Raw genomic sequence first — 25837 nt, 5'->3', positions numbered from 1 at the left:
GTCCAACCCCCCTGCAAGGAGCAGGGACATCCCTGACTAGGTCAGGTTGCTCAGAGCCTCATCCAGCCTGGCCTTGAACGCTTCCAGAGATGGGGCCTCCACCACCTTTCTGGGCAATCTGTTCCAGTGTTCTATAACCCGCATCGTAAAAAAATTTTTCCTAATTTCTAATCTAAATCTACCCCCCTCTATTTTAAAACCATTACCTCTCGTCCTATCGCAACAGGCCCTACTAAACAGCCTATCCCCATCTTTCTTGTAGGCCCCCTTGAGGTACTGGAAGACCGCTATCGGGTCTCCCCGGAGCCTCCTCTTCTGCAGGCTGAACAGCCCCAACTCTCTCAGCCTGTCCTCATAAGAGAGGTGCTCCAGCCCTTTTATCATCTTCGTGGCCCTCCTCTGGACCTTCTCCAACTGGTCCATGTCCTTCTTGTGCTGGGGGCTCCAGAACTGGACACAGTACTCCAGGTGGGGTCTCACCAGGGCAGAGTAGAGGGGGAGAATCACCTCCCTCGACCTGCTGGCCACGCTTCTCTTGATGCAGCCCAGGATGCGGTTGGCCTTCTGGGCCGCAAGGGCGCATTGCCTGCTCATGTTAAGCTTCTCGTCCACCAGCACTCCCAAGTCCTTCTCCTCAGGGCTGCTCTCAATCCATTCCCTGCCCAGCCTGTATTTGTGCCTGGGATTGCTATGACCCAGGTGCAGGACCTTGCACTTGGCCTTGTTGAACTTCATGAGTTTTGCACGGGCCCACCTCTCCAGCCTGTCAAGGTCCCTCTGGATGGCATCCCTCCCTTCCAGCGTGTCGACGGCACCACACAACTTGGTGTCGTCGGCGAACTTGCTGAGGGTGCACTCTATCCCACTGTCCACGTCGCCGACAAAGATGTTGAACAGGGCCGGGCCCAGCATGGACCCCTGAGGGATGCCACTCGTGACCGGTCTCCACCTGGACATCGAGCTGTTGACCACCACTCTCTGAGTGCGGCCATCCAGCCAACTCCTTACCCACCGAGTGGTCCGTCCATCAAACCCATGTCTCTCTAGTTTAGAGAGAAGGATGTCGTGCGGGACAGTGTCAAAAGCTTTGCACAAGTCCAGGTAGATGATGTCAGTTGCTCGTCCCTTGTCCACCGATGCCGTCACCCCGTCATAGAAAGCCACCAAATTGGTCAGGCACAATCTGCCCTTGGTGAAGCCATGTTGGCTGTCACCAGCCACCTCCTTGCTCTCCATGTGCCTTAGCATGGTTTCCAGGAGAATCTGCTCCATGACCTTGCCAGGCACAGAGATGAGGCTGACCGGCCTGTAGTTACCTGGGTCTATTTTTGAGGTAGGACAGGACACTGGGTTTTGGGGTAGGACAGGACACTGAACAGTAGTCCTGGCTTGATTTCTGTCTGCCTAATTATTATCTGGCTCGGTGAGAAACTCTTCCAGTTTGATACAAAGTGGTGTGAGTGCTGTGATTTGCAGCATGACGTACTGTGTGTAGCCTGTGCGTGGTCAGTGAAACTAAAGTTCTGCCTGTAGCTCCTGTAGCACCAGGCTGGATTGAGCAAGCAAGACCACTGATTGCATCTCTATTCCTTGCCTGCCAAGTGTGCCAGGGCAGCCCCATTGCACCTGGTGAGCCTGTTGCAGTCCATACTAGTGTTTTAGGGAAACTCCTGATTTATTTCCACAACAGTGGGGAATTTAGCATGTACCTCGGGCCCTTGGGCACTAAGCAGAGAGTATCACAACTGTGCCACTCCTCTGGGGGTTACCACCTCTGCAGCAAGGTTGGCAGAAGTGTGCTCATGTAGCTGGGCTTCATGTCACCTCCAGCTCCATCCCACCATGCAAACCCTCCCTGCGCCCAGGAGCTAAGCCAATGGACTGGACAATGAGAGAGGAGAGGTAGGGGCATGTGGTCCCTTCTTCTGGCTGTCCTATGGATGTGGTCGGTCTCTAGAGGATGCAGGGGCAGACGCCTGGATCCATAACAGACTGAGCACCCATGGACAGATTGGCTTAAATTGGGCAGCCCTGGGTAGATTGTTCTCTTTCAGCACCTGCCTGGTGTGGGTCCTGTGCCTACAGGTCATCAGGTCCCGCAGCGGTGATGGGGTCAGACACCGTGCAGAAGAGCAGCATTGCCGCTTCTCGGAGGAGCCAGCTGCAGATATCACTGAACTGCCTCTCCTTGCTAAGGAAGTTGAATCTAGTTTGACTTCTTTAAAGAGAAGTTTTTTATTTAAATTCCACCTGATTGCCATGTAAAGAGCAGAAACAGGTTGGTTATTGCTGAGCTTGTTTCTCATTCTTCTTTCTTTTCATTCAGAGAAACATTATGCAGTAATATAATCATCAAAGCTCTTTGCTTAACAGTGTATTATTACATTAGAGAGGAATGATGTAGGTGGTGGCATTTTTGATGATGTTAGTGACTGAGGGAAAATTATTGCTCTCTTCAGAGTTAGCAAATTGTGTCTATCAAAAACAATTGCGGGGAAATGAGCTGTGTTGGAATATTGAATAAAGGTTAGGCAAAACTCTGCATGTTTGTTTATCTTCTGTCTATACAACTGTATCTCCAAAACACACGGGTTATGTTCCCCCAGACAACAACTTCCTATGTATTTTGGAACTGCTTCTCTCATTTTGGGCTATTACTCATTTACTGGAGGGAGGCTGTTAGTATTCCTGCAGATGACAGATGAATCCTTCATTTCTTCAGCATGACTGAATGAGGCTTCATTGAGCAAGTCCTGGGAGGATTGCAAAAGAATTATTTTGTCATTAATATCATTCAGTTTGAAATATTTGATTACAAATTTCATCAAGCATAGCTGTAATGCTTGGACACAGCTACCATATACATTTAGTCTTTAAAATCAGTGCTGCTTAGATTTCTGTATTCAAACTGTTTTTGAAGAAAGTAGAGTGAGATACATTACACGTGATGACAGTGCGGTATAAACATGAGATATTAATTATAATTGTTTCATTGAGGAAGGCCAACCACTGCTTCAAAATATCATGTTCCTCATCTCCAAAAATGACCAAACATCACCATGTGTGGGAATACAGTCAGAGAACTGGCTGGCTTTTTTTTAACCCACAACTTGGGAGTCGCTTCAAAAAAAATGAACTGAGAAGTGTTTTGACAGTCATACCTTTGCACAGCGTTTTCTTAGTCCCTTCTTTTCATCCAGTGTCCTGGGGGAGCTGCTAGGACTCCTCCTCAGCACAAGATATGGCATGATGAATGTCAGGGAGATCAGTTTATTTTCAAAGATGCTGAGAAAGACCTGCATAAATCAGGCATGCAATGGAGAGTGAACTTTGAGTGCCTCTACTGAAGGCAAAGTTTTGACCTTACCTGAAGTTGGGGGTTCCAGCAGAGCCAAGGTCTCTCCTGAGTCCTTGCTATTACTGCACATCACATCTACATGCTGCAGGATGGCTTGAAGTATGAAGGTAACGTCTCGGTTCTCCTAACAGGTCACTGCAGTTAGTAGTTGCATGATATATGGACATCTTAAACACAGTCCTGCATCTCTGTAACTGCTAGCAGCTGATTACAGGGCACAATACTGAATGCCTAACCAAATAACAGGTCTCAAAATGCACAAAGCACTTCGTGCTGCTTTGCCTGCGGCAGTCAATAACAGTCCTGGGCTCAGCTGGATGAAATCTTGAGGTTCTGTATCAAAATAGCCTTTGCTGGTGCTGGAAAGGCAATGTGCAGGCCCTGGCTGTATTCAGAGCCAAATTCTGCTCTGAACAGTGGTCTTCAGGAGGGTGCTGCTCTTTGCCCCCTCGTTGGGAGCCCTGCGTGCAAAGAGATGCAGATCTGTACATCTGCTGAGGGGATGGGAACGGAGAGCAGGGACCTTTGCTGTGTCTGAGTAGAGCTCCTCAACAGTCTAACTGTGTTTTGAAAACACACATTTTATTGAGCTCCCCCTTCATCAGAAGTTTTAACTGAATGCTTTTTTATCATAAGCTGCTTTGCCCCTATCGCTGCAACAGAAAGATTTTCTTGTTGGGAAGAATATCTTGCCTCAAATGCAGTCACCCTTTGATATCACAGTACAATGCTCCAGTTTTGCATTTTCCATGGGGCACCTCTTCCTGCCACGCCGCGGTGGGGCATTGCCACTGCAGCAGCTGGTTGTCCTTGCCGCGGCTGCTTGGTCCCTGCGCCGGTGGCTGCGGTTGTCTTGGGCACATCTGCAGCACTTTGTAGTGCCCTGTTACTTGGTGGTGGGGTCAGGATGCTTCCAGGTGCTCTGACTGGTGCGTGGATGGCATGCTGTGGGGACGGAGAGCAAGGGCTGTGCTCCCTCTGCACATCAGCCAGGGCCCTTGGTTTAAGTCTTTGGTAAGAAATCCATTCTGTGTTGGGGTGTATGAATGCCCGTGGTATGGTGGAAGGGGAGGTTTTCAGATTTCTGTGCCTGTAATGGGCTCACGGATGTATTTTCCGCTCAGCAGAGCAATGTCCTTTATATATCCTTTTTCTTAGGGAAAATCACCCCAAGAAACCTATCCCTCGTCATCGCAGAAAGCTTTGTCTCACCGAACCCCACCTCCCCGGCATGTCAGGTTGCACGGATTGATTGCTCTGTTTTACTGTTTCCTCACCTCTTTCCTAGAGCAAAAGTGCTGCTAACGCAAGGTACTGCTCAGTATAAGCAGCTGCTTTGCCTGGTGTTAGTAGGGCCTTCTCTTGCTTATGTTCGTAAGAAAATATTTTTGTTTTAATAGGAAAACAAATGGAAATGTATCCTGGCCCTTTGCCCTTGGCCAAGGGGCAGACATTTCTGTGGGAGCTCCTTGTTAAAATATTAACAGCACTGACTACACAGAGAAAAACAAACACAGTGGTCCTGGAGACTGCAGCCTCCAAATGCAATCTCAGGGAATAGATTTCTCATAACTGACCTAAAAAATATCCCCAACCTATTGTAGAGTTATATTCGTTTCTTTTTTTATATCTTGTTACCAGTCTTCATGCTGCTAAGTGATGGATCAGGGTGCAGAGGCTGAGACATGGGGCTTGTTATCATGGGCAGGGATGGGAAGTGCGCGCTGATGTGCCCTCCAAGCTGTCTGGCGTGGAGGAAAATAAGCAGCAAGCAGAGATCTTGGCTGAGGGTTTTCTCCTCCAGTAGAGCTGCTGTAAGCGAGGAGAGAGTGGATGTGTGCAAAATCAGAGGAAGCCTGTGGATGTCTGGCATTTCTCAGATGCAGCCTAAGTCTCACCATGCTCCTAAAGCATGGCTGCTGTATTTTACGCTGATACTGGACATTAATTCCCCCCTTAAAGTACAACAGGACTAAGAAACTCAGAAAGAGATATTTTTCTTCCCTTCTTTTATGTTTTCTGGAAAGGTACGAGCAGACTCAGCCACACGTGTTGAGAAATAAATTGCTCTGAAGTAATCAGCTTTATCCCAAATCCTCCCTCAAGAGCCAAAGCCTTAAGCAGAAGGTCACTAATCCCCAGACTCAGCGGAGATCATTTAGCTTGTTTGTCCTCTTTGCTTTATTAATCTGAGCATGAGTTCACTCGGTTTCCCCTCCGCACCCTCTGGTTCCTGCCTTCCCTCTTAACCTCCCCGTGCCAAACCCAGCCTCTGCAGAGGCCAAGTCTGTTCCCTTACAGCGATGGTCGTTTGCAGCATCCCACTGCTACCACTGCCTCCCCAGAGCACCTTCCAAACCCCTCTTCCTCCTCTGCTTTGCCTCTTATTTATCATCTCAGTCAGTTCAGTTTTACCTGAAACCCAGAAGAGATGATGGAAAGACTCACACTGATTGAAGTGTTCCATGTCCTGTTCATATGTTTGTCCCAATATTTTAGGAGCAGTGTACTTGTCATTGCCTTCTACACACTGTTGCCACAGAGCAACAGAGCTAGCCTCTCTAGGTGGAAAGCGTGGTCCCCAGAGGGCACACATGTATAATTAGGCAGCATCCCCAGGGTCATCTGCAGCAAACTCTCCCCAGCCCTGACTCTGCGCACTTTCTTTTCAGAGAGATTGCATCAGGCTTGAAAAAACTTGCATGGAGATGTTGCTGGTGTTGCCTTAGGAGGCATAAAAACTTCAGAGGTTATACAGTGGCTTGTCCTGAACTCTTTTCTGTGCTTTTGTTTTGTTCCACGGCGCTGTGAAGGCTGTACCTTATTGCCCAGTGTATGGCTGTGCATCACCATCTAATTTGCTGTTCTGACTGCACTGTAATTACAAGCTCACTGTTTGGGAGGGAGCGCTGCCCCTCACTCATCTCCTTTGGGAACAGCCTGGTTTGGTGAATCGGCCTCGTGCCTCGGTATTTATCCCTGACGCCAAAAGTGCCACCAAGAGCCCTTCTCTATCCTGAGCAGGATTTTCAGCCTTGCATGCAGCAAGCATCTCAATGCTCTTGGGTCATCTGAAAGCACAATCGAGATGCAGCAGAACTTAACTAATTGGCAAACTGCTGGAATGTGCAAAATAGGGTCACTTTTTTCCACCACCCAGCCAAGGAGCAGGTGAGGCCTTCAGCCACAGCAGCAGTTCTTTTCAGAGCCTCTCCAGCAGTGCATTTGCTAGCACAGCACAGTGTTTTAGCCATCAATAATTAAAAAGGGAGATGTTCAAAAACATGAGCAAGGAACATTTTGTGCCCATTATTCTTGCTCTTTCTATAATGCTTGTGCCCTTACACACCAATTTGCAATGTGCAGTCATTCACAGTGTCTCTTCTAATCTGTAAATGTGAATTTCTCTTCATATTCTGTGAGTCCAAAGTTTTTCAAAAAGTAGGCTGTGAGCTAAAGACTGATTTCCAGGAGACAGGAGCACCGAGCTGCTGCAGGAGGAAGCAGCTGGAGCCAGGTTACTGGGTTACAGCGAGATACATGGCAGGTTGTCTTTTCCCATCCGTTCTGACTGATGTGCCACGAGTCCTGGAAAGGCACAGCTTATCTGGTCTTCACTGAAATGTTTTTTTTTTTCTTATAGCATTCATCTAAGCAGAGCAGTGTTCCCATTCTTAGAAGGGTTTTGGGGCTGCTCTGCAAGGAGATGGCAATCACACCTTCTTGCCAACCTCATATGCCTTTGGGTGTGACGGTTGTTGTCCTAGGACAACACTAGGACTGAGCCGTGACCTTCCAGAGCTTAAAGCATTAATGGTGGTGGCAGCTTAAAACCCGCTTATCCCCTGTCACTGGGAATCAGGCCTGGCTTGGAAAGGACAGGAGCAGAGAGGGCTGAAAGATGATGGACAGGAGATGATTCCACACATAGAGGCTGTGCTTGGCATCAGCCTCCGAGAGACACCTTGTCAGTGTGAACCTGCTGTCTATGGACATAAGTGAGAGGATAAATATAAGAAACGTAGGTGTGATCTGCAGAGAGGCAGGTATATAACTCCTGAGACAGCTACTGCAGTGAATGGCTTTGGGGCTGGGCTTTTTTTTGCTGGGGAAAACTCATTGCTCTTCTTATCTGATGTGACACTTGCCTCCAGCTCAGAGCAGTATCACATGCCCCTCAAAACTTTTTTTTTTGTCTCCTTTCTGTCAGTTGTAGGCTAAGATGGGAAGTGCTGATGTATTAATCGCAGGCTCTGCAGCCTCACTCGCCATTCTTGCTGCTTTCTATGGATGAGATGTATGACACTCAGGAAGATCGTTGGGGCCTCCAACAGGAAACCCTTTTAACAGACCAGTACTAGTAAAAAGATAAGTTGTCAGGCACTGCCAGAAGGTTTGGGGCAGCTCATGAAGGCTTCCACCTATCGAGACAGGACAAGAGTAGGGCAGATGTGATTATTAGCAGCAAACTTCACCTTAGAGCATCCAGGAAGCCCAACTAGGCTGAAGGCTCTTCAACAAGACTGTGAGAAACCAGGGGTGGATGGAAAATGGGTTAAAGCTTTTTCAAAATGCAACAGAACTGTTGAAACCTGACTAAGACTATTTTCTGTTGTTTAAAAAGGTGCTGAAGTCTGTTTTTTCCCTTTTCCATACTAGGTAGAATCATAGAATCTTGGAATGATTTGGGTTGGAAGGGACCTTTAAAGCCCATCCAGTCCAACCCCCTGCAAGGAGCAGGGACATCTCCAACCACATCAGGTTGCTCAGAGCCCCGTCCAACCTGGCCTTGAATGTTTCCAGGGATGGGGCATCCACCACCTCTCTGGGCAACCTGTGCCAGTGTACCACCGCTCTCACTGTAAAATTTTTTTTCCTAATGTCTAATCTGAATCTACCTCCCTCTATTATAGATAGGTATTATAGATAAACTGGATGATCTTCTAAAAAAAAAAAGGCAAAATTAAAAGTTGCTAAATAGAACAACTGTTTTGACTGTGTTTTTCTGATCTGTTACTTGAACATTGGGATGGGTTCAGGCTAGCCGAGTAAATGATGAAACAGAAGTCAGTGATGTCCTCCTTCTCAGACTTACACACATTGACCAGCGGCTCTTTGTGCTGTGATAACTGAAGAATTACAAAGCAGTTGCCAACTTTTCATAGCCTGGTATGTTCTGGTAGTGAAGAGAAAAACACAGACATGATGTAACCAGCAAACTTTGTGGTACCATCTATCTGAATGCTGAGCCCAGATGAGGAAAATAAGCTAGAAGCTGGGGAATTTCTTCTTGAAAACTCATGGATGATAAATGGAGCCAAACTGGTATGTGACATTTTCACTGAAAATAGTTTCTAACAAACACACTAATTGTTCTGCTGAAAGTGACATTTCATATTTTCATCTGTAGAGAAGTGCTGCTAAAACACAGATTTTTCTTGGTTTCCTCTAGAGGGCAATGTCATATAAATATTTTAAGCAAATTTTGGATTATCTCAATGGGGAGTTCAGCCTGCCTTACCTAAGAATTCATAAGGCAGCAGTGAAAAGTTTCTTTATGTGCTTTTTAGGATGTGTATATATGTAATACAATTACTCTAATGTTTCTTGGGCTTATTCTGTGCAGTAGGTAATCCCTTGAAGGAGCACAGAAATACGTTTTGCATTTTGGGCTGATTTGCCTATGCTGGAATGCAGAGAGGGAGCTGCTCAAGAGGACCTGGCTTTTCTCTTGTACCTGAGCAGCTTGAAGGACTTTCAGCAGCTACTCCTTATTTAATGTATTGTAAAAGAGATTATAATTGAGTCCTTTGAGAACGAAGTTATCAGTGGCTGTAGTTTATGCTGGTAGCTGGAACTTCAGTGCAGAGGCTGAGTCTAAATACCAAGTCAAAGTGGTCCATAGGACCTAGGAAACTGAAGGGTTTTGTGCTACTACTTTTTTTTTCCCTAAGAATTTAGGTATTCCCAAATTCATCAGTTGAATTACTTGTTCTATGGACGTTAGTAATAGCCCAATTTTCAAACTAATTGTCCATATAAACAGCTGGTAGAATTATTATGAACCAAAGGTGGCCAGTCTGGTCCTTAATAATTTATTTTAAGGGATATTGTCTCCTGTTTTCAGTCACTGTTGTGTAAAAACTGGCAAGTACGGATAGAGGTTGTTTTGTTTTCCTTAAAGCTCAGATGTATCACCTGAAACATTCTTACACAGCCACAAACTTCTTTTTTTTGTTGTCTCCTCATTATCTTCTCCTATTATCTTCCCCCAAACCCGCACTACTAAAAGGGAAATTGCCCTTGACTTCCGAACATGAAAATTACTTTAGGGATATCCTTTTAGAGTTAGTCTCCTTTCCCCTCGTGATGGTGACTAGTCCTCTGGAACATCACCATAATGGCCTTATTGGATTAACTTGCAAATCCCATATGTTTACTGCATTTGTGGGTTAACATTCTTTGTAAAATATCTCTTCCAAAAAAGCAATGAGCAATCTGCAGTTGCCAAGTTCTCTAAATGAATAAACCTGTTTGTTTGTTTTTTCCCCAAACAGGAAAAGCAATTAATTAAAGTAAAACACTGATTCCCAAAAGTGCCCTGTTTGAAAACTAGGGCCTGTGAATAGAAAGAGCAGCAGTTGCATTGGCTTCAAAGGCAGCAGTCATTAGGTAGCAAGGCAGGATTTGCTCTCCACTTTTGAGTAATAGGAGCTCTAAGAAGAATCTGAGGACACAGCTCTTCTGTAGCCTTTCTAAGTTAAATAGGTGAAAACTGCTTTTTCATTACTGCTGCTGGCCAGGCAGGACTTTCTCATTATTTTAAACCCCATCTTAACAGAGATATAATAGGAGGTTTGGAAATTTTAAGTTGCTAGGAAATTTTTTTTAGAGTCATTAGTGGCAACTAAATATTCTTAGTTTCATTTCTCGTGCCGCAAGGATCTGACAAGTACCATTGGGTTTGAACCGTGCATTCATCACCACCGTGGTTTAGGGCTCATGTTCACGTCTCGCTGGCTCTAAGGTATCTGACAGCTTAGTGCTTCATCACGGGGGATTACTCCTTTCCTTTGGCTGGAAGGAGCTATGTTTGGGGCCGTAGGTGTGTGGGGAGGTTGATTCACCCTGAGCTGGGATCTCTGTGTGGGTGCAGCCCTGGGAATGCCATGCTTGCATGGCTGCAGGTGCTGAAGGAGCCACCAAGGGTTCATGACTTTGTCTCCTCCTGCTCACTCTCTCTGCCTTCCTTGCTGGCGAGTGGTCTGAAATGCAGCTTTCTTGCACAGAAAAACCCAGCTATGCCTGAGGTCTGTGGAATGGCTTCCCATTTGCCTCCACGGACATGGGGAAACTCTGCCTTCCAATTTTCCTCCTGCCACCCTGTACCTGACCAGCAATACACAAAATTGTCTCCTCTCTGACCCGTTTTTTCAATCATTGCCTGCGTTTGGAAAGTAAGTGGTACATATAATAGAGCAGAAAATTATTTGGTAAACTAGCCAATTTCATCAGGATGAACTGTGTGGTTAAAATAAATCGGATTTCAGTAATTCACCAGTTATGCTGTGGAGAAAGAAATAGTAGTAGTTTAAAAAAGTGTGCAGATGCCAAATGGACCAGAAGTTAATGGCTGGTGTGTGGAATTCAAAGTCAACATGAGTTTACTGCAGGGCTCTGCCTTTAAATGGACTCTGTTTTAAATAGTCTATGAGAAAGGCAGAATCTCAGTGCTTTATTAGAATTATTTTCTGACTCAAAATGCTTTCTCTGATGACCCAAGAATCAAATTACAAACTGTGGAAATGAGTTTAAGGGGCATCACCATTAAAAAAAAAAATTGTGCAAATCAGTAGAGAAATAAACATCAGTCTTGAGAGAGGTGGATTTCAGAAGAGCATGGAAAACAAGAGGTAAAAGACAAGATGGTAGAAAAAATTTAGGATGGAAGAAAGACTTAGAAATTCATTAATTCTGGCTGGCTGAATAATAATCAAAACTGTTTTGTCTAATATGTAATTAAATTAGATATCTTTATCTGTTAAAACAGTTCAGCCAGCTCTAATAACCAAGGAAACCAATCCTGAGTCCAGGTGTCAGCTCCCATACTCTCTGAGATCTTCCCAGCCTCGAGGATATTCTCTCATTTAATGATAGTATCAATAATAGTTTTAAAGAATAGGAGCAGGCATATTCTCCCTTTTTAGATAATCTTCACCATGCACAGCAGCGCACTTGGGACCCACTGGCCATGTACTACATTAGAGGCATCACGCGTGACTTGGGTGAAGCCAACTCAAGATCTCCTTTAGATTAAAAAATGTCATATACCTTGCTGGAAACAGAGTTACAAGCTGGTGTTAGAATCCAGCATGAACCCCGTGTGAAGACCTAGTTTAAATTCTGTGTCAAGTTCTGCCTTCTTCACATATTAGTGGCATTTGCCACTTGCTTGTAGCTCTAGCTCGTGTTGCTTTTTGCAGCGAGCCCGTGCTGCACACTTCTATTTTAAATCTTTTAAGTTACGTTTGCATGAACCATATATGACTTAGAGCTACATCTCTAAATCCTGTCAGGATCATACAGCCTGACAGATCGCACGTGTGGACTCGGGAAGCGTTGGGTCCCATTAAAGCCTTTTCCCCCCGCTGCAAACGAGCGGCAGCAGCAGTGACAGGGAGGTGATGACAGCAGCTCGCTTTCCGCAGGTGCCTGAGCTCTCTGGGGGAAAAGCACTTTATTAAATGCTGGGTTTTACTGCCAAGTGTTTCTTTCCAGGTACCTGCTGGTCTGTTGGAGGAGTGTAAAGTCAGAGCAGCTTTGTAAGGGCTAAAATTCCTTGAAGTACCTGTTTCTGCAGAAGTACATCGGAGCAATACAAATAAGCCCAGGCTTACGAGATACCTGCCTGGTTATGAATTTAGCCACTACCCAGTCTTCCCAAGTGTCTCCAAGAGGCGTCAGCGCAAACAAGTGAGATTTATTTACCTGTAGGGTTTTGCTAGAATAATGACAGAATGGAAAAACTGAATTCTGTTTTTCCGAGGCCTTGAAGCCAAAACACTGTCCTTTTCTGTGCCTAGTGCAGACTTTGAGGAAAAGAAAAAAAAACAACACAACCTTGTTTTTGTCAGGGTGCTCCAGCCAACACGCAGCTGAACTTTGATTTCCAGATACGGTATTTGAGGTTTGTTGCGAAGTGAGAAGGTCCAAAGCCAAACCTGCTGGAGCTGCCAGTTTTCTACTTGGAGCGATCGCTCCACTTTATAAAACTTTGCATATTATACTCTTGCAGAATTGTCTTTTAGAACTGAAACAGTGCAAGAGTCTAGCAGGGCAGCTCTGGATGTGGGATGTGTGTTTATTGGGGGAAAAAAGGAGCCATTTTGGGGCTTTCCTGGAGAAAATGTGATTAAATGGTTTCCTGTTCAATGCAAGTTTTATTTGGTGAGAACTTCCTTGCAAGTATAAACAGGCTTCTTGGGAAGCAACTGAGCTGAGGAGGAACTGGTATCAGTGTCAAGATAAGCAAGCAAGAAAAGGAAATATAGGATTAAATTTAGCCATATAATTTATCTCATAGCTCCATGGCCACATAGTGAGAATAGTCTGGTAACGCTTGGGAGCATCTCCCTGCCCCAGGCCCAGACATAATCCTTTCTCACGGTCACCCCATAGACATCCACCTTGTTTGATGGTTTCCAGTTTGGCAGTCAGGGAGCCAGCCCATGGGAGATGTGCAGGGCTGGTGTGGGAGTTTCAGATATGGGCACAGGGAGGAGGTTCGGGCTACCATTCATGTTGTCCAGGGAATTCTGTTTCTGAGGTTCCCCAGACTCCTCTTCTGAGGGCTAACTTCATGCAGGGAATGGGATAAAAACCATGAACGAGAGGTGTGGCTCAGGGTTTCCATCTTGGTCATGTTTTGCTGCCTGCTTTTCAGCAGCATTCATCAAAGTAGCCTGAAAATTGTGTCCCAGAGAAATAGTTTAATTTAATATTTAAATTTTAAACTTACCGTAGCTCTTATTTTTCCCCAGGAACTTTTAACCTTTAGATTGTGCCAATGGATCAAAATGTTCCCATGTAGTTACTGAGGCCAGATCTTTTCTCCCCCTTGCAATTGATGGCAAAATCTGCTCCTGACTTGGGATGAAGGCTTGGGACCTTACCAAATGAAAGCCGGAAACCACAGAAGAGCATTTGTTGTTCATAATACCCCTTCTCTTTGGGTACAATCAAAAGGCAAATTATTTTTCATCCCTTAGAAAATGACTTCACTTTTTACCCAGATACTTTACATGATCATTGAGGAGGAAGGACGTCAATCCCAAATATTAGGGGATAGAGGGGTGGTTCCTGATTTTCGTATGTGTAAGCATTACGCCAGGGTAACTCAATTAACTAAAGAGTTGACTCTTGGTTTATGACCATGTAGAAGGAGAACTGGACCTGAGGATTTGTTCTCAAATATGGTCAGCTGTCACAGATTGTTCCATAAGAAGACATCACAGCCCCAGAAAACTAATACGAAGCTAAGGACCAGTCATAAATCTCTGCTCTGACAAGATACAGGGATATCCTAGTGAAAAATCCAAAACAGATCAGAAATCCGAGAAAGATCCTGCCCATGAAGCCAATAACCATGATGCCTGATATCTGCAATCAATACCAGATGCTACTGACACATGGTGTAGAGCCTATAACAAAGACACGCTGGACCTATTCAGCCCAAGCAAGAAGCCTTGCAGATTAAATTTGTATTAGTTGGAGCCTGTAGATTGCTTTAGCAAGCAAAATTGAGCCTGGGTGTTAAGATGGTCTGGATCAAGAAATCCAAATTAGGTTTCTTCCTTAAAGAGAAGCAAGCACATTTTGGCACTGATTTTTTATAATGGTTTTAGAAAGAAAATATTTGGAAACAGATGCAGTATGTTTCTGTATATTAAATCCAGTCTGTGAAATAAAACTACTCTCTCTGACTGCACAGAATAGGCAGAAGACTCCTGGAACAAAATCCTCCCTAAATCTCATGTATGTTTTAAGGAAGACTCTTGAAACATTAATAAGTGGCGGGTGGATGGCACGTTCTGACACGCGCTGGGAAGTACGCGCAGATAAAACGCAGGATGGCTGGTGATGTTTAAAAAGCAAACAAGATCTGGGCTTCCACTTTGAATACCATAGCGTAGGGAGCACAGCGGATTGCATTAATGGAGACTATTCTAGCATAAAATGAAAGCCACATTTGGAACAATCTCTGCAGCCCTGCTTTAGGACACTGGGGAGAGTAATATAAAATGACTCCAGGGTGGAGCACAGATTGCTGGAGGGGGCAGCCTCTGCTGTAACCTACATTATTTTTGTAGTTAAAGAGAAGGGAAAAATGTTGCTTTGCTAGGAAATCCTAGTGAGCAGGCACATATGGGCAGTGTATGTGCCAGGGAGGAGTTAACCCCCCCAACTTGTGTAGCCCTACCTGCACAACAAGCCTTGCTAGCCGCAGTGCTGGCCATGCGAGTAGTGCTTGAGCATCCCCATGGCAGCCTTCATCAGCAGAGGGGCTGGCCCATCTCCCCCATCCCAACATCATCGTGGGATGTACATTGCGTAGTGTGTCTACAGACTCTTGGTGCTGGAAGATACCAGTTGCCATTCCCATTCAAAGAAAACACAGCCCCATCGACGGCTGCGTTCCCCTAGGTTGCCCAGCACCCCTTGCAAGTTTTTACACTCAGTGCAGCTTAAAAATAGTTCTCGTTGTCAAAATATTTCTTGGTATTAAAAATGTCCTTAGGACACTTTGCGAAGTGGTAACCTTTGGACCCAACAGGGTAAGGAAAAATCAGAACATGGTCTCCAACACTGCAAAAACAAAGTTTGTCTTCATTGCGCAATGTGGGAGAAAGGTTAAGAGCAGAGAAAACTGGCATCACCTTGGGGAGGGAAAGAATGGAATTTAAATAAGAGATCTAAGGGTGAGTACATAATGTAAGATATTATATCATTGTGAAGTATTTTTCCGTCGGTGCCTGAAAGATTATCTGGGAGAAAGTGTCTGGCTCTGCGCAGTGGACTGAGGTCTTGCAGGGAGTCTTTGAATTCAAGGCAGGGTACAACCTGGCTTTTCACCTTATTGGGGGTTTTTTTTTGTTTTTTTTTTAAAGGTAATGTCAGTTCTAAAATTGGACTCCAAGTTACCATTTCTAAAAACAAACTTAGGTAAGTGTTTCCACCCTGGAAAAAAAAACCCTAAAAGTTTCAATGATAACAGATTGTTTTGAGCAAATGCACGTTCCTCTGTAGAGTCTCAAAGCTGGGCCATGCACTGTAAACAAGTGCATGTATTACGTGAACAGAAATGAAAACTAAACAGAGGACGCTACTGAGAGAAATGCAAACAGTAAATACGGATTGAGAAGTGAAAGGCAGCTTGATGACTTTTTCATTTTAATAACTGTAGCTGGTGTTAAATGCAGCAGATAAGGCAAATTGCTTTAAGACCGTGTGATTTCTAGGTTATTAGTCTCTTTCATTTCAGCAGCAGTAGTAGATTTCCTTGTATCTGTTTTCTGCTCTCCAATTTTGTGTTAATGCTTTGTATTTCAAAGTTAAATACCGTACGCTTAATGCCATGCAAATCTCCACCGTTGGGTAGTATTTGCTCTGGCATTATTCTGCTATTTAGTACATACCTGAATTAGAGAGCTGCCTGGGTGAGAAGGCTTTATCCCCTGCAGATTTGGGGTGACCTCTAAATAAATTCTACAAGCACATCAAGAAAGTAAATAAAAAATGAGTTCAGAGTGGTAAAATGTAGATACATTACATCACAGTTTGAAGTTTCATGGAATGTTCTCTAAAAGTGGGAATGTTTTCATGAATATAATTGATTTTTTAAATGATCAGCTTATAAATAAACTGCAAATGCACACAATCAGCTCTCATATGGCTGCTTACTAAACATTATAAACGTTTCACAAACAGCTCTCTGACCATTGACCTCAACCTCTGGCTGTTGGGGTATATTTAAAAGACAAATTCCAGAAAAGGGTTTGTGGGAGAGGGTTATCAATACAGTCAGTCTTACCTCACCTCCCGCAAGGAAACCCCCAAACACACACCAAAAAAACCCAGTACCATGGAGAGATTTTCTTAAAATGTCTATTTTGAAGACTAGTGAGCTTTCATATTTTAAGTATCAATTAACATTAACATAGAAAGTTACAATGCAAGCTCTCTGGGATAAAGACCCTGTATCTGTATTTTCCTTAACAAATTTCTGGCTGTATTTTGAATGCTATAGAAGTAACAATTATGGATAAATTAATAGCTTAATAAAATTGAGATGTTTGATTCCCCAACAGCTCTCAGTACTGCTTCTTATGATCTTTTTTTTTTGTCGTATTTTGCCTAAGAAACTCTGCCTTCTATATTAGGAGAAAACATCTCCGATTATAGCCCATGTAAGTAAGGAGCACAGCTGAAGGGCTTGCAAGGGGACAAGACATCAGAAACTTCCCCAGAAATCACAGAAAAACATCTCATTTCCTGCTAGTTGTGTGGTGGGAGGAATAAGCGAGTGTTTACAAATAACTTTAGTACAGCTCTTGCAAGGGTCTGTCTGCCTGCCATTTGCATATAAAACCCCATGAAAGATAAAGGGTTGGGGTGTTTTCAAGCAGACCTGGAGAGCTGTTTGGCATTTTTTTTTTGGTCATTGGTGTTTTCCTGTATACCCCATGAACTGGCAGCGGGTTTGCAGCCAGCACAAAAGGATGAGGGTGTAACTCCAGGCTCTGGGGGGATGCTGGCTGTGGGCTGTGGTATTCAGCTCTCCAGGGCTGTTTATAGTAGTTGTGTGCTGCAGCTATTAAGCTTGCAATTTTTTTATTTTTTTTTTCTTAAAAACTACTTTTGTTGTTCTTGTGTGCAGAAGAAATGCTAAGGGAAAGGTTTTCTCTGTGGCATTCATCACACAGCGTAATAGCATGTGGTGCAGAAATGGGGCTTTCTGAAGGTGATGTTTGCGGAGACTTAGGGAACTCGATGGTCTAAATGCACAGCATCGACTGAGCAAACTGTGGGGAGATCCACGGGGAGGTCAGGGGAGGAATTTTTGTATTTACGTTGGCATGGCTGGGAGCAGAATGTGGCCTTTGCAGTCCTCGGATTTGCCTTGGCGCCCTGGACTCCTATGCAGTGTTAACCCTCTTTTGTGTAATTTTTGTGGTTTCTGGCTGAGTTCTGAAGTTTGCTGTTTTCTTTTAGGAAAAAATGGAACATCGTATTGTTGTTCTGGGTTATATGCGGTCCTGGTTGTAGATGCTTACTGTGTTTTCAAAGGAATTTAGTTTAAATCTGGATATTCATTTTGCAGATCCACAAAAGCCGTGGATCCTGGGAACATGCACCGTGTAATTTACTTTATCTGTGTGTCTTGTGTGTCAGGGATGTCAGACAACTGGTGCCCAGGACACAGCAGTGTCGGGAGAATGTAAATGTCTGTGTCTGTTGTAAAGGACAAATGTTTACGGTGCTTCCAGCTTCTGAAGGTAACAATTGAGAGATGGCTTACATGTAGTGCGGTTTTCGGTACTCGGGAACAGACTTAGCACTCACGAACTCTCCTCAGCTTCTTCCTTGAAGTGTTAACTTCTGACACATTAGTGAAACTGATTTCAGTGACATTTAGGTTGTACAAGTGTGGCTCTGAGGTGATTTGTGCTGTTGTTTTTCTGAATGTGAATCAAGAACTTGTGTGTACGAAGATGATGACAAGTAAAGAACGAAAAGCAATGTCAGTCCCAAAAATGCCATGTGGCATTTTCGCCGTGCAGTGGCATGGGATACAACTGCAACTTCATGAGCTAAGTACACAACTGGCTTTTTCTGCAGCCTTCTTTCAACTGCAGTGCAAAATAGCTTCACCAGTCCACAGCTTCTCCATGCTTCATTTTGTACTCCTGAAATTAAAGCTAGAAAGGAATTTATGCCCTGTTCTGTGGGGCAGTAGGAGATGGCCTGGTCTAAGTAGTTCTCCTTGTTGTTTGCATAGGTATGTGGTGTTTTCTTTTGGATAGACTTGCTCTACGTGTTTAGAAATCAATGCTTTATCTGTAAAAAACCATATGACTCAAATCCTATTTTGGCTTGTATCACAACAGATTACTTTGAAATGCACAGCTGCATGTGTGTGTATAAAGTATGTAAATGCTATCAATATTCCCCAAAATAAGAACTGAAAAGATTTAGAGCCAAATCCCCCCAGATTTCAGTGGGATGGCAGCTCCTAAATAGACCTAGAAAAGCCCTGCACAGCTGTCACCAAGTGTGCCCAACACTTTTGGACTTTCCTGATGCCCGAGAGCCTGAGTCTGTGCTCTCCTCCAGGGCAGTTTGATCTTGCCTTGTCCTGAGCAGCTCGCCTGTCTCCATGTCCCACGGGGATCCCCATGCCATTTTTCCACCCTGCCGTGCCTCCCCAGGCCAGCTGGGAGGAGGAACCACCTTCTCACACTGTCCAGCTGCTTCTGCCTAGATTTTACCAGGGTCAACTTTGCATTTTTACTTTGCATTTGAATAGGAAGTTGGGTCATATTTTGTGGCTCGTAGGATAAGCATTTCATGGACATTTCTGGACTTCCAGTCTCATAGGAGACAGTGTGGGATAACCCCTGTGGACTCTTTTCTGTTTATGACTCTAGACTAAATAGTTAGGGAGACAAAAGGAGGCATCCCAGGGTGTGATTCCTGCTCCAAAATTCTTTTGTGTTATTATATTACCGGGCTGTGGGCATAACACAGTTTTTAGGGCAGGGACTCAGGACAACCTCTCCTCCCATGTGAATGTCCTGAACTTTGGATTTTGCACAGAGGAATACAATTAAAAGAAGAGGTGATGGGAAGGGCTTAGGCAGGAGTCTACCTATTTTCCTAGGAAAGTAATGCCAGGAAAAGAATGCCAGTGCACATTTCTCTCCTCATGCGCAGAGGCTGCTGAACTTACTGTCCTTATCCTGGATGAACTCCCCAGCCCCTGTGCTGCTCCAAGGATGAATGCAGCCATCACACCCTCCTCTCACTGTGCTCAAAATCTGATCTCTGCTTTTAAAATGAATGGGCTTATGCATTTTGGTTTTTTTTTTTTCCTCAGGAGATGTCAGACCATGAATCAGGTCTGGAAGGGAGGCATTTCCTGGTTAGCAGAGTTGAGCCCCAGAAGGAGGCACATCCCAAGGACTGAAAGCTTCCCTTTGGGTTTGCTCTAGGTCTGTTAACTCTTGGTGTGTTCAGTTTTGGCACCTAATTGACTACCTGTGCTGCCTGGGAGCTAAGGCACTGACAATTTTCTCCAAGGAACAAAGCTCTGAGTCTCTTCTGTCTCCCTCTAAACTCCTGGAAGGATGAAAATCATGCTGAAAATCCTGAAAAACAGGAGGGACGGTTCTTTCTGTGTAGGGCAGTGCTAGACGTGAGAGCCAGGGCTCCTGTGAGCAAAGCTAAACTGTTAAAGGACTGCTCGCAGACAGCATGGGACTCAGCGGAAGAGTTTCATCCTTGTCTGTCTTGATTACAGCCTGATCTGCTCATTCCTTGGACGTATATAATAATATATATTTTTAAAATACTATTATAGCAGTGGGTTGTTCCTGGAGTATGGCCAGAACTTCAGTCAGCAAAAGATGACTGTGACCATGCTTGTATAGTTAAGAATCTAGGAGCAAAAACTGCGAATATTGGGTATAACCAGACTGCAGTTGGGCCTGCCCGAGTCTGGCTGTCACATACCTGGAGATGTTAAATGACAGCGTGTGATGGAGACACTTGGCTTTGGCATATCTGGTCACGCTCCAGGGAGTTAAAAGAAAAACCAACCCTGGGAATTGTGTGGAGGGAGCGGTGGGGATTTCAATGTGGATGTCCCGAGTGGAAACATTTTCAAAGAGGGGGAAAAGTATGCAGGACGGCTTTCAACAGGAGCGTGGTATGGAAGGAGCAAGTGCGTAGAAAGGGAAAAATACCGGGTTCGGTGCAGGTTCCCAAGGCTGCGCAGCGCTGCCCTGCTCGTCCCCAGGGCTGCCCTGCTCGGGCACGGCCGCGCCGGGCAGGGGGTGGGCACCGGGGCGGGGGACGGAGCCGGGGGGGAGGCTGCGGCGGGGGGCAACTCCGGCGATGTCACCGGCCCTGCGCGCCCCCATCTCTGCGTCCCCGCCTGCGCGGCGCGGGGGCCGGTGCGCAGCGGGGCGCGGGGCGGGGCGGCGGGGCGGGGGCCGGTGCGTGGCCGCCTGCAGCCGCGCCCGGGAGGCGGCGGTGGCGAAGGTGTCTCCCCGCCGGCAGCGGCAGCAGCAGCAGCTGCCGCCACCACCGCCACCGGCAGCGGCACCGGTACCGGCGCGCAGCGGCTGGGCGGGTGGGTACCGGCCGGGGATGCAGCGAAGGAGCGGGCTGCGGGGGGCAGCCGGCGGAGAGTAGCGGCAGCCGGTAGCTGCTGCCCGGAGGCTGAGCCCGGCGGAGGGACGGGAGACGCGGAAGAGGTGCGCGGGGTCGCCGGAGCCGCAAGTTGTGTCGGCGGGAGGAGCGGGGCGGGGGGTGCGGCCCCGGGGCGGAGGTTGGGGGACACACACGGATCTGCGGTCCGCGGGGGTGGAGGGTCTGGCTGGGCGGGGGTGCCGGGGGTGCGAGGGGTGCGACACCTCGTCCCCCCCCCAACTCTGGCTGGGGGGCTCCTGGCTCGGGGCTGGGCAGAAACTTTATTTAGGGTCTGGCTTGAGGGTGCGTTTTCCCCTGGGGACAGGACTCCGTCCAAAACCGCTCAGCAGTTCGGCTGGAGAAAACCTTTACAACTCCAGTCGCAAAATGCTTTCCTGCAGGACAGACGAATCCCACATTTTTAAAATGAAAGCGCTGCTGAAAGCCTTGGAGAGGAGCTTCGCTTGGCAAGCTTGTGTACTGAAGGCTTTTAATAAGGGAAATATATTGTCTTCCAACTGGATGCAAAAAATAGAGCTGAATTATCACTTCCTAAATCTATCATGATTTCTGGCTGTCGGTTAGGAGAGCTTTTGGTGCGTTCAAGTGCCACAGCCATCATGTTCTCTAAATATCTCCTAATCCTCAAGCAAACAAAAGTCTGTTGGTGTTTAGTGGGTTTTGTATATGTAGGGCATGGGTGTACTTAATTCTTGTTTCATATTTATTTTATGTTGATACAAATTCAACGCTTCTGCTCAGCCCTGTGTCTTGGCAGGGTCCTCTCTTGCAGCGGAACTGGGGGGACCTTCTAAATGAAGCTAACAAGTAAAATATGCTTTGAAATGGAGTGCAGATGGGAAGCGTTGTAAGTATTGTGTTGCTCAACAGTCCGCTCTCTGTGTGTGCCATTCGGCTCACAAAACTCTCGTTTTTATGAATGCATCCACAATCTGAACTGGACCCTGTGCTGTTCAGAAATATCATGAGTTAATGTCTGGAACAGCAGCAGTTCTGATGAGAAAGGTTAATTCATCTCTCTCCCGGCAGTGCTTTTGATGCCTGACACCTCCGGTCAGCATGTTTGCTAGAAACGGGTATGCGTCCTAAGTTTTCAATTCTAAAATGTTCTCATATTGTTGAATAAGAAGAGTAACTGGTGTTTTCTGGCTCAGGTGGGTGGTCTCTTAACTTTTCTAGAGCCATTTCATGAGATGTGCAGCTGTTTCTTGCATCCTAAAGCATTACTGTGGATTGCCATTTCCTGCAGACTGATAGTAATAGACTGGTCGTAGCGTCCTTGACAGTAGAAATTGAGGTTCTCTACCCCAATGTCTTCATCCGACATCTCACCCTTTCTTCACCGTAGGGACTGTCTCTTTGGCTCCATCTCCTGGCTCAAAAAGGGGGATCCCCCTTCGTGGAGGGGGTGCAGAGAGATGGGAAGCCTCCCGGTGGTATTGATGAAAGATGAGTGAGGAAGGCCATGAAGGCTTCTTCTTGGACTTGAGCAGTAATCTTGGGTACCTGCAGGGTACCTGCAGCTTCCAGCTGGAGTGGGAATTAGATCCTCATCTTCTTTGTGGGAAGAGAGCATGTCTCTGATGTTACTTTTTCCTATGTCTTGGAAAGGTTTTTGTCGTAGTAACTAAATATTATCATGGTATTTAGAAAACCGTAATTTAGTATTTAATTCCTCATGTGGACCTGCTGCAAGGGTTAGTCATCTCACCTGATATATCTCTGTGGGTGATGTCTTGGTGGAAATGTGTTAATGATATGTCCTTTATGTCCTGATTTTTCTGCATGGTCGGGAAAGTGCGTTGCCTGCAAATTATTAATCCACTTGAAACAGAAAACCTTTGGAAGTATGGAAGGATCTTGCTGTGATTTGGCAGATGTATGGCTATGCATGGACTTTGAGTGTGAGCAGAGGGAATCCTATTCTGCGAGCACAGTGAGGTGGTGGGATCCGTCTTTTTTGTCCTGTTGTTAGTGGAGCACGACTTTCTTCAAGTGTGAAAAACAGGAGGAAAAGAGCCTTAACCAGACTGTAGAACCAAGGTATCTGTCCTTGCCATGACAGCCAGACTTCTGCATCTATCCACCATACCCCGAAGTGAGAGGAGAAGGTGGTAGATGTTACCCTGATGCTGATCATCAGTCCTTGAGATGGTGCTGGGGAGAGCAGGGCAATAATGTGTAACCCTTTGAAGCTGGCAGATATGTGAAGTTGCAAAGATCTCCTTTGTTTCTCTGTAGATGTCCTGTGTATGCCAGCAAATGCCAAGCAGGCCTACATATGTCAGTGCAGTTTAATGCTTCATTAACTGTTTGAAGTATGCTAAATCATGTGGGCTTAGGGTAAGAACTGACAAAGACAGCATGGTATGGTGTGGATGCTACTGATTTTTAAAAAATTTATGTAGCACTATCCCTTTCATGGAAATTCCATGGATCTTTTCCTGCCAGGGGATGGGTCTGGAGCTCAGTCAAAGTGGATGTAGCCCCCCTTATGGACATTGTTTTTTTCTGCCCTAGAGCAGAGTGTCCCTTGTTGGTGTGCAGAGATGTTCCTCCTCACACATGCTGTCTGGCAGCCGGGGACCCCTGGGAAAAAGACAGCCTCTCCCCTGAGGAGGAACACTGGTGAGTCTTTGAAAGCGCGTTAGGTCCACAGAGTCCACTGCAGGGGGAAAAAAAAGATGCTTCTCAGCAGGTTTGCTCTCTCTGTCTCCTGAGGTCTGCGTCTAGCTTTTTACCATGCTTTGTGCCTGCAGTGACCACAGAGCCACCACCACCAGCTCTCCAAAGCTGAGCTGGATTATTTTCTGACTTACGTATCACCAAGAGACGCATCAGCTGCAAGAGATTCCAGCTGCAGAGAGTGTGTGCAGAGTGTCTTGTTCAGATGTTATTTCCTTAATAAAATTGTTCATTTGGCGTAAAGAGTTGTTGGCTGGTTTAGGTGTTGGGTTTTTTTCCCCTCCTTCCTTCTAGCGCTGGGATACAAGTCAAGTTATGTTCTCTCTGGCTTGTTTTCTAAGTTAATTTAAGGTGTAATCCACATATTGAGGTCATCTCAATGTGCCCCAAGTTCACACACAAACTCATGTACATGCACTTCTGTTCACTGTAGGTTGAGACATGTTTCTTCAGAGTCCTGTCACTGTTCTTCCTCCCTGTTCCTCCTCCTCCTCCAGACCTTGCCCCGTGGTAGCTGTTGCTCCAGCAGAAAGGTTTGGTTCACACTGAAGCCGGCACTGCCTGCGAGGTGATGTGCAGCCTGCGGAGCGGGATTCAGTACCTCTGTTCTGCCTGATGGACGGGAAACATTTTGCTCCTCGTAGGAATGCCGTAGCTTCTGAAGTAAATGCACTCAGTGTTTTGCTAGGGTAAAGACTTGTAACAGCCCGAGACTGCTAATGAGGAATAATACATTCAGTTAAAATACAGAGTGGAATTCCATTATTGTAGGCCAAAATGTAGTAACCGAACGAGAGCTTAACCCAGGATTCAGGGAAACTGTTACCATTTCTGCAGAGTGCTCTGTGCATGCTGATAGCCATCAGTGATTGAGGTCCCTTGTCACTGGAGCCAACAGCTGGCATGGGTCCTGGTCCATTTTGCAGAGTTGTAGAAAACCGGGGTTGCGTGGGAACACTTCACCTTTGGGACCCAGCCTTGGTCCGTCTGGTGTCCCAGAGGTGTATCTCCAGGGCTTCTGGTTGTGGGGTGGTGGTTGTAGCACTCTGAATTGTCTCAGTGCAGGGCCAGCTCAGGTCAAGTAGATCCCTAGAGCATCAGGAGAACGTGGCTTTGCTGCTTCTGGACCTGCATGGGATGCAGAGCAGCTGTGTTTGCTTAGCTCTGGGCTAGAGTGTGCTGGCTTTAGGACACGTCATACCCGTGCCGTGTTTTAACAGTTCATATACAACTTTCCTCCTGGCAATGGGTGACGGACTAAGTCTAATTTTATGTAAATCTAATGTAAATCTGAAACATAAGTTGAACACTGCAAGGGGAAGGCTGTTTGCGTTGCTGCCAGCATTGCTTTCTGGAGATTCAGATTCCCAGTGGCATAGTTCACTTGGTTTGTCCCACAGCATCTCAAGCGCTTCTTACAGCATGGAGAAGCTCTGGGCTCCAGATGAATTCTGCTGGAGCTGAAGATTTGCAGTAACTTGCAGAATCTGACCTTTTGTCTCAAGAAACGGTGGCGCAGCTCCCAAGTACTACTGTGAGTGTGTACAAAATAGAGAGGGAATGTATCTGAAAATCCCTGCAGCTGCTGGCAAGCCGGGAGAGCAGCAGGGCAGCCTCGATGTTGCTGACACAGGAGTTGCAGGAATCTCACCCCACTGAGCAGGAAGGAAACACATTTTCAAGTTCTTGTCCATAATCCGGGATGGTCAGGAATGCGTTGGTGGGGTCAAGCTTCTGTGCTGGTTGTTCACAGATGATCTTGCGGTCCAAAGAAGGAGTAACTGTACCAGGCAAAAGATCTTTGTCCTATGTCTTTGAGCGCTGAACTTCCTCTGTGGGGGACAGGATGTTTTGCGAGGTGGGCTGATCCTGTTGTACCTCCTGTGCTCTTCTAGGTCAAAGCTGAAAGAGCAGAGAGGAGGAGGATGCAGCAGCCGAAGCAAAAAGTTACGGAGATCCTTAAACACACTGATATGTAGGGAACAGCTTTTAAAAGAACTGTTTAAAATATGAATGAACACACAATGTAAATGGCTTACTAAGAGGCCAGCTTCCAGACACAGGATAACCATCAGGGACTGCTTGGCTTGTACTGGATATTCATCCAACTGGCTGAAGTTTCTGGATCTTTTCCAGATTCTGTAATGTGAAAATATTTATTGAAAGTGACTTCTTGATTCCATGGGTCTTGACCAGTGACCTAGGGATAAGTGTGATTTGCTGCGCTGATACTCATGCTTTCTTGGGTTTGAGTACAGAACAGATTTGTTTGTTGACTGCTTCTGGTGAAGTGGCATCTCC

At 45.9% G+C, this 25837-nt stretch overlaps 1 protein-coding gene across 7 annotated transcripts in view; it reads left to right on the top strand.

The window, feature by feature from the left end:
• The window catches only part of PDZD2 (PDZ domain containing 2), a 142780-nt gene that overhangs the window by 2606 nt on the left and 114337 nt on the right, over positions 1-25837 (top strand). Inside the window, exons 1-3 of one of the 7 annotated variants that reach the window (XM_086770702.1) lie at positions 20682-20895; positions 21593-21698; positions 23377-23479. The exons of 1 other annotated variant lie outside the window; for it this stretch is intronic. Coding sequence is in view for 1 of the 6 variants with exons in the window: in XM_086770700.1 (XP_086626826.1) it covers positions 21646-21698; positions 23372-23479 (161 nt within the window). In the remaining 5 variants the exon portion in view is untranslated. Of the gene's footprint in view, positions 1-20681; positions 20896-21592; positions 21699-21931; positions 22006-23371; positions 23480-25837 lie in introns of those variants that run through there. 5 more of the 7 variants (XM_086770700.1, XM_086770704.1, XM_086770703.1 and 2 more) reach the window with 5 other exon arrangements.

The sequence above is a fragment of the Chlamydotis macqueenii genome, chromosome Z, assembly GCF_036417535.1.
Source record: "Chlamydotis macqueenii isolate bChlMac1 chromosome Z, bChlMac1.mat, whole genome shotgun sequence".
NCBI classification, from domain to species: Eukaryota; Metazoa; Chordata; class Aves; order Otidiformes; family Otididae; genus Chlamydotis; species Chlamydotis macqueenii.
This window is presented reverse-complemented; position numbering and strand designations above follow the sequence as displayed.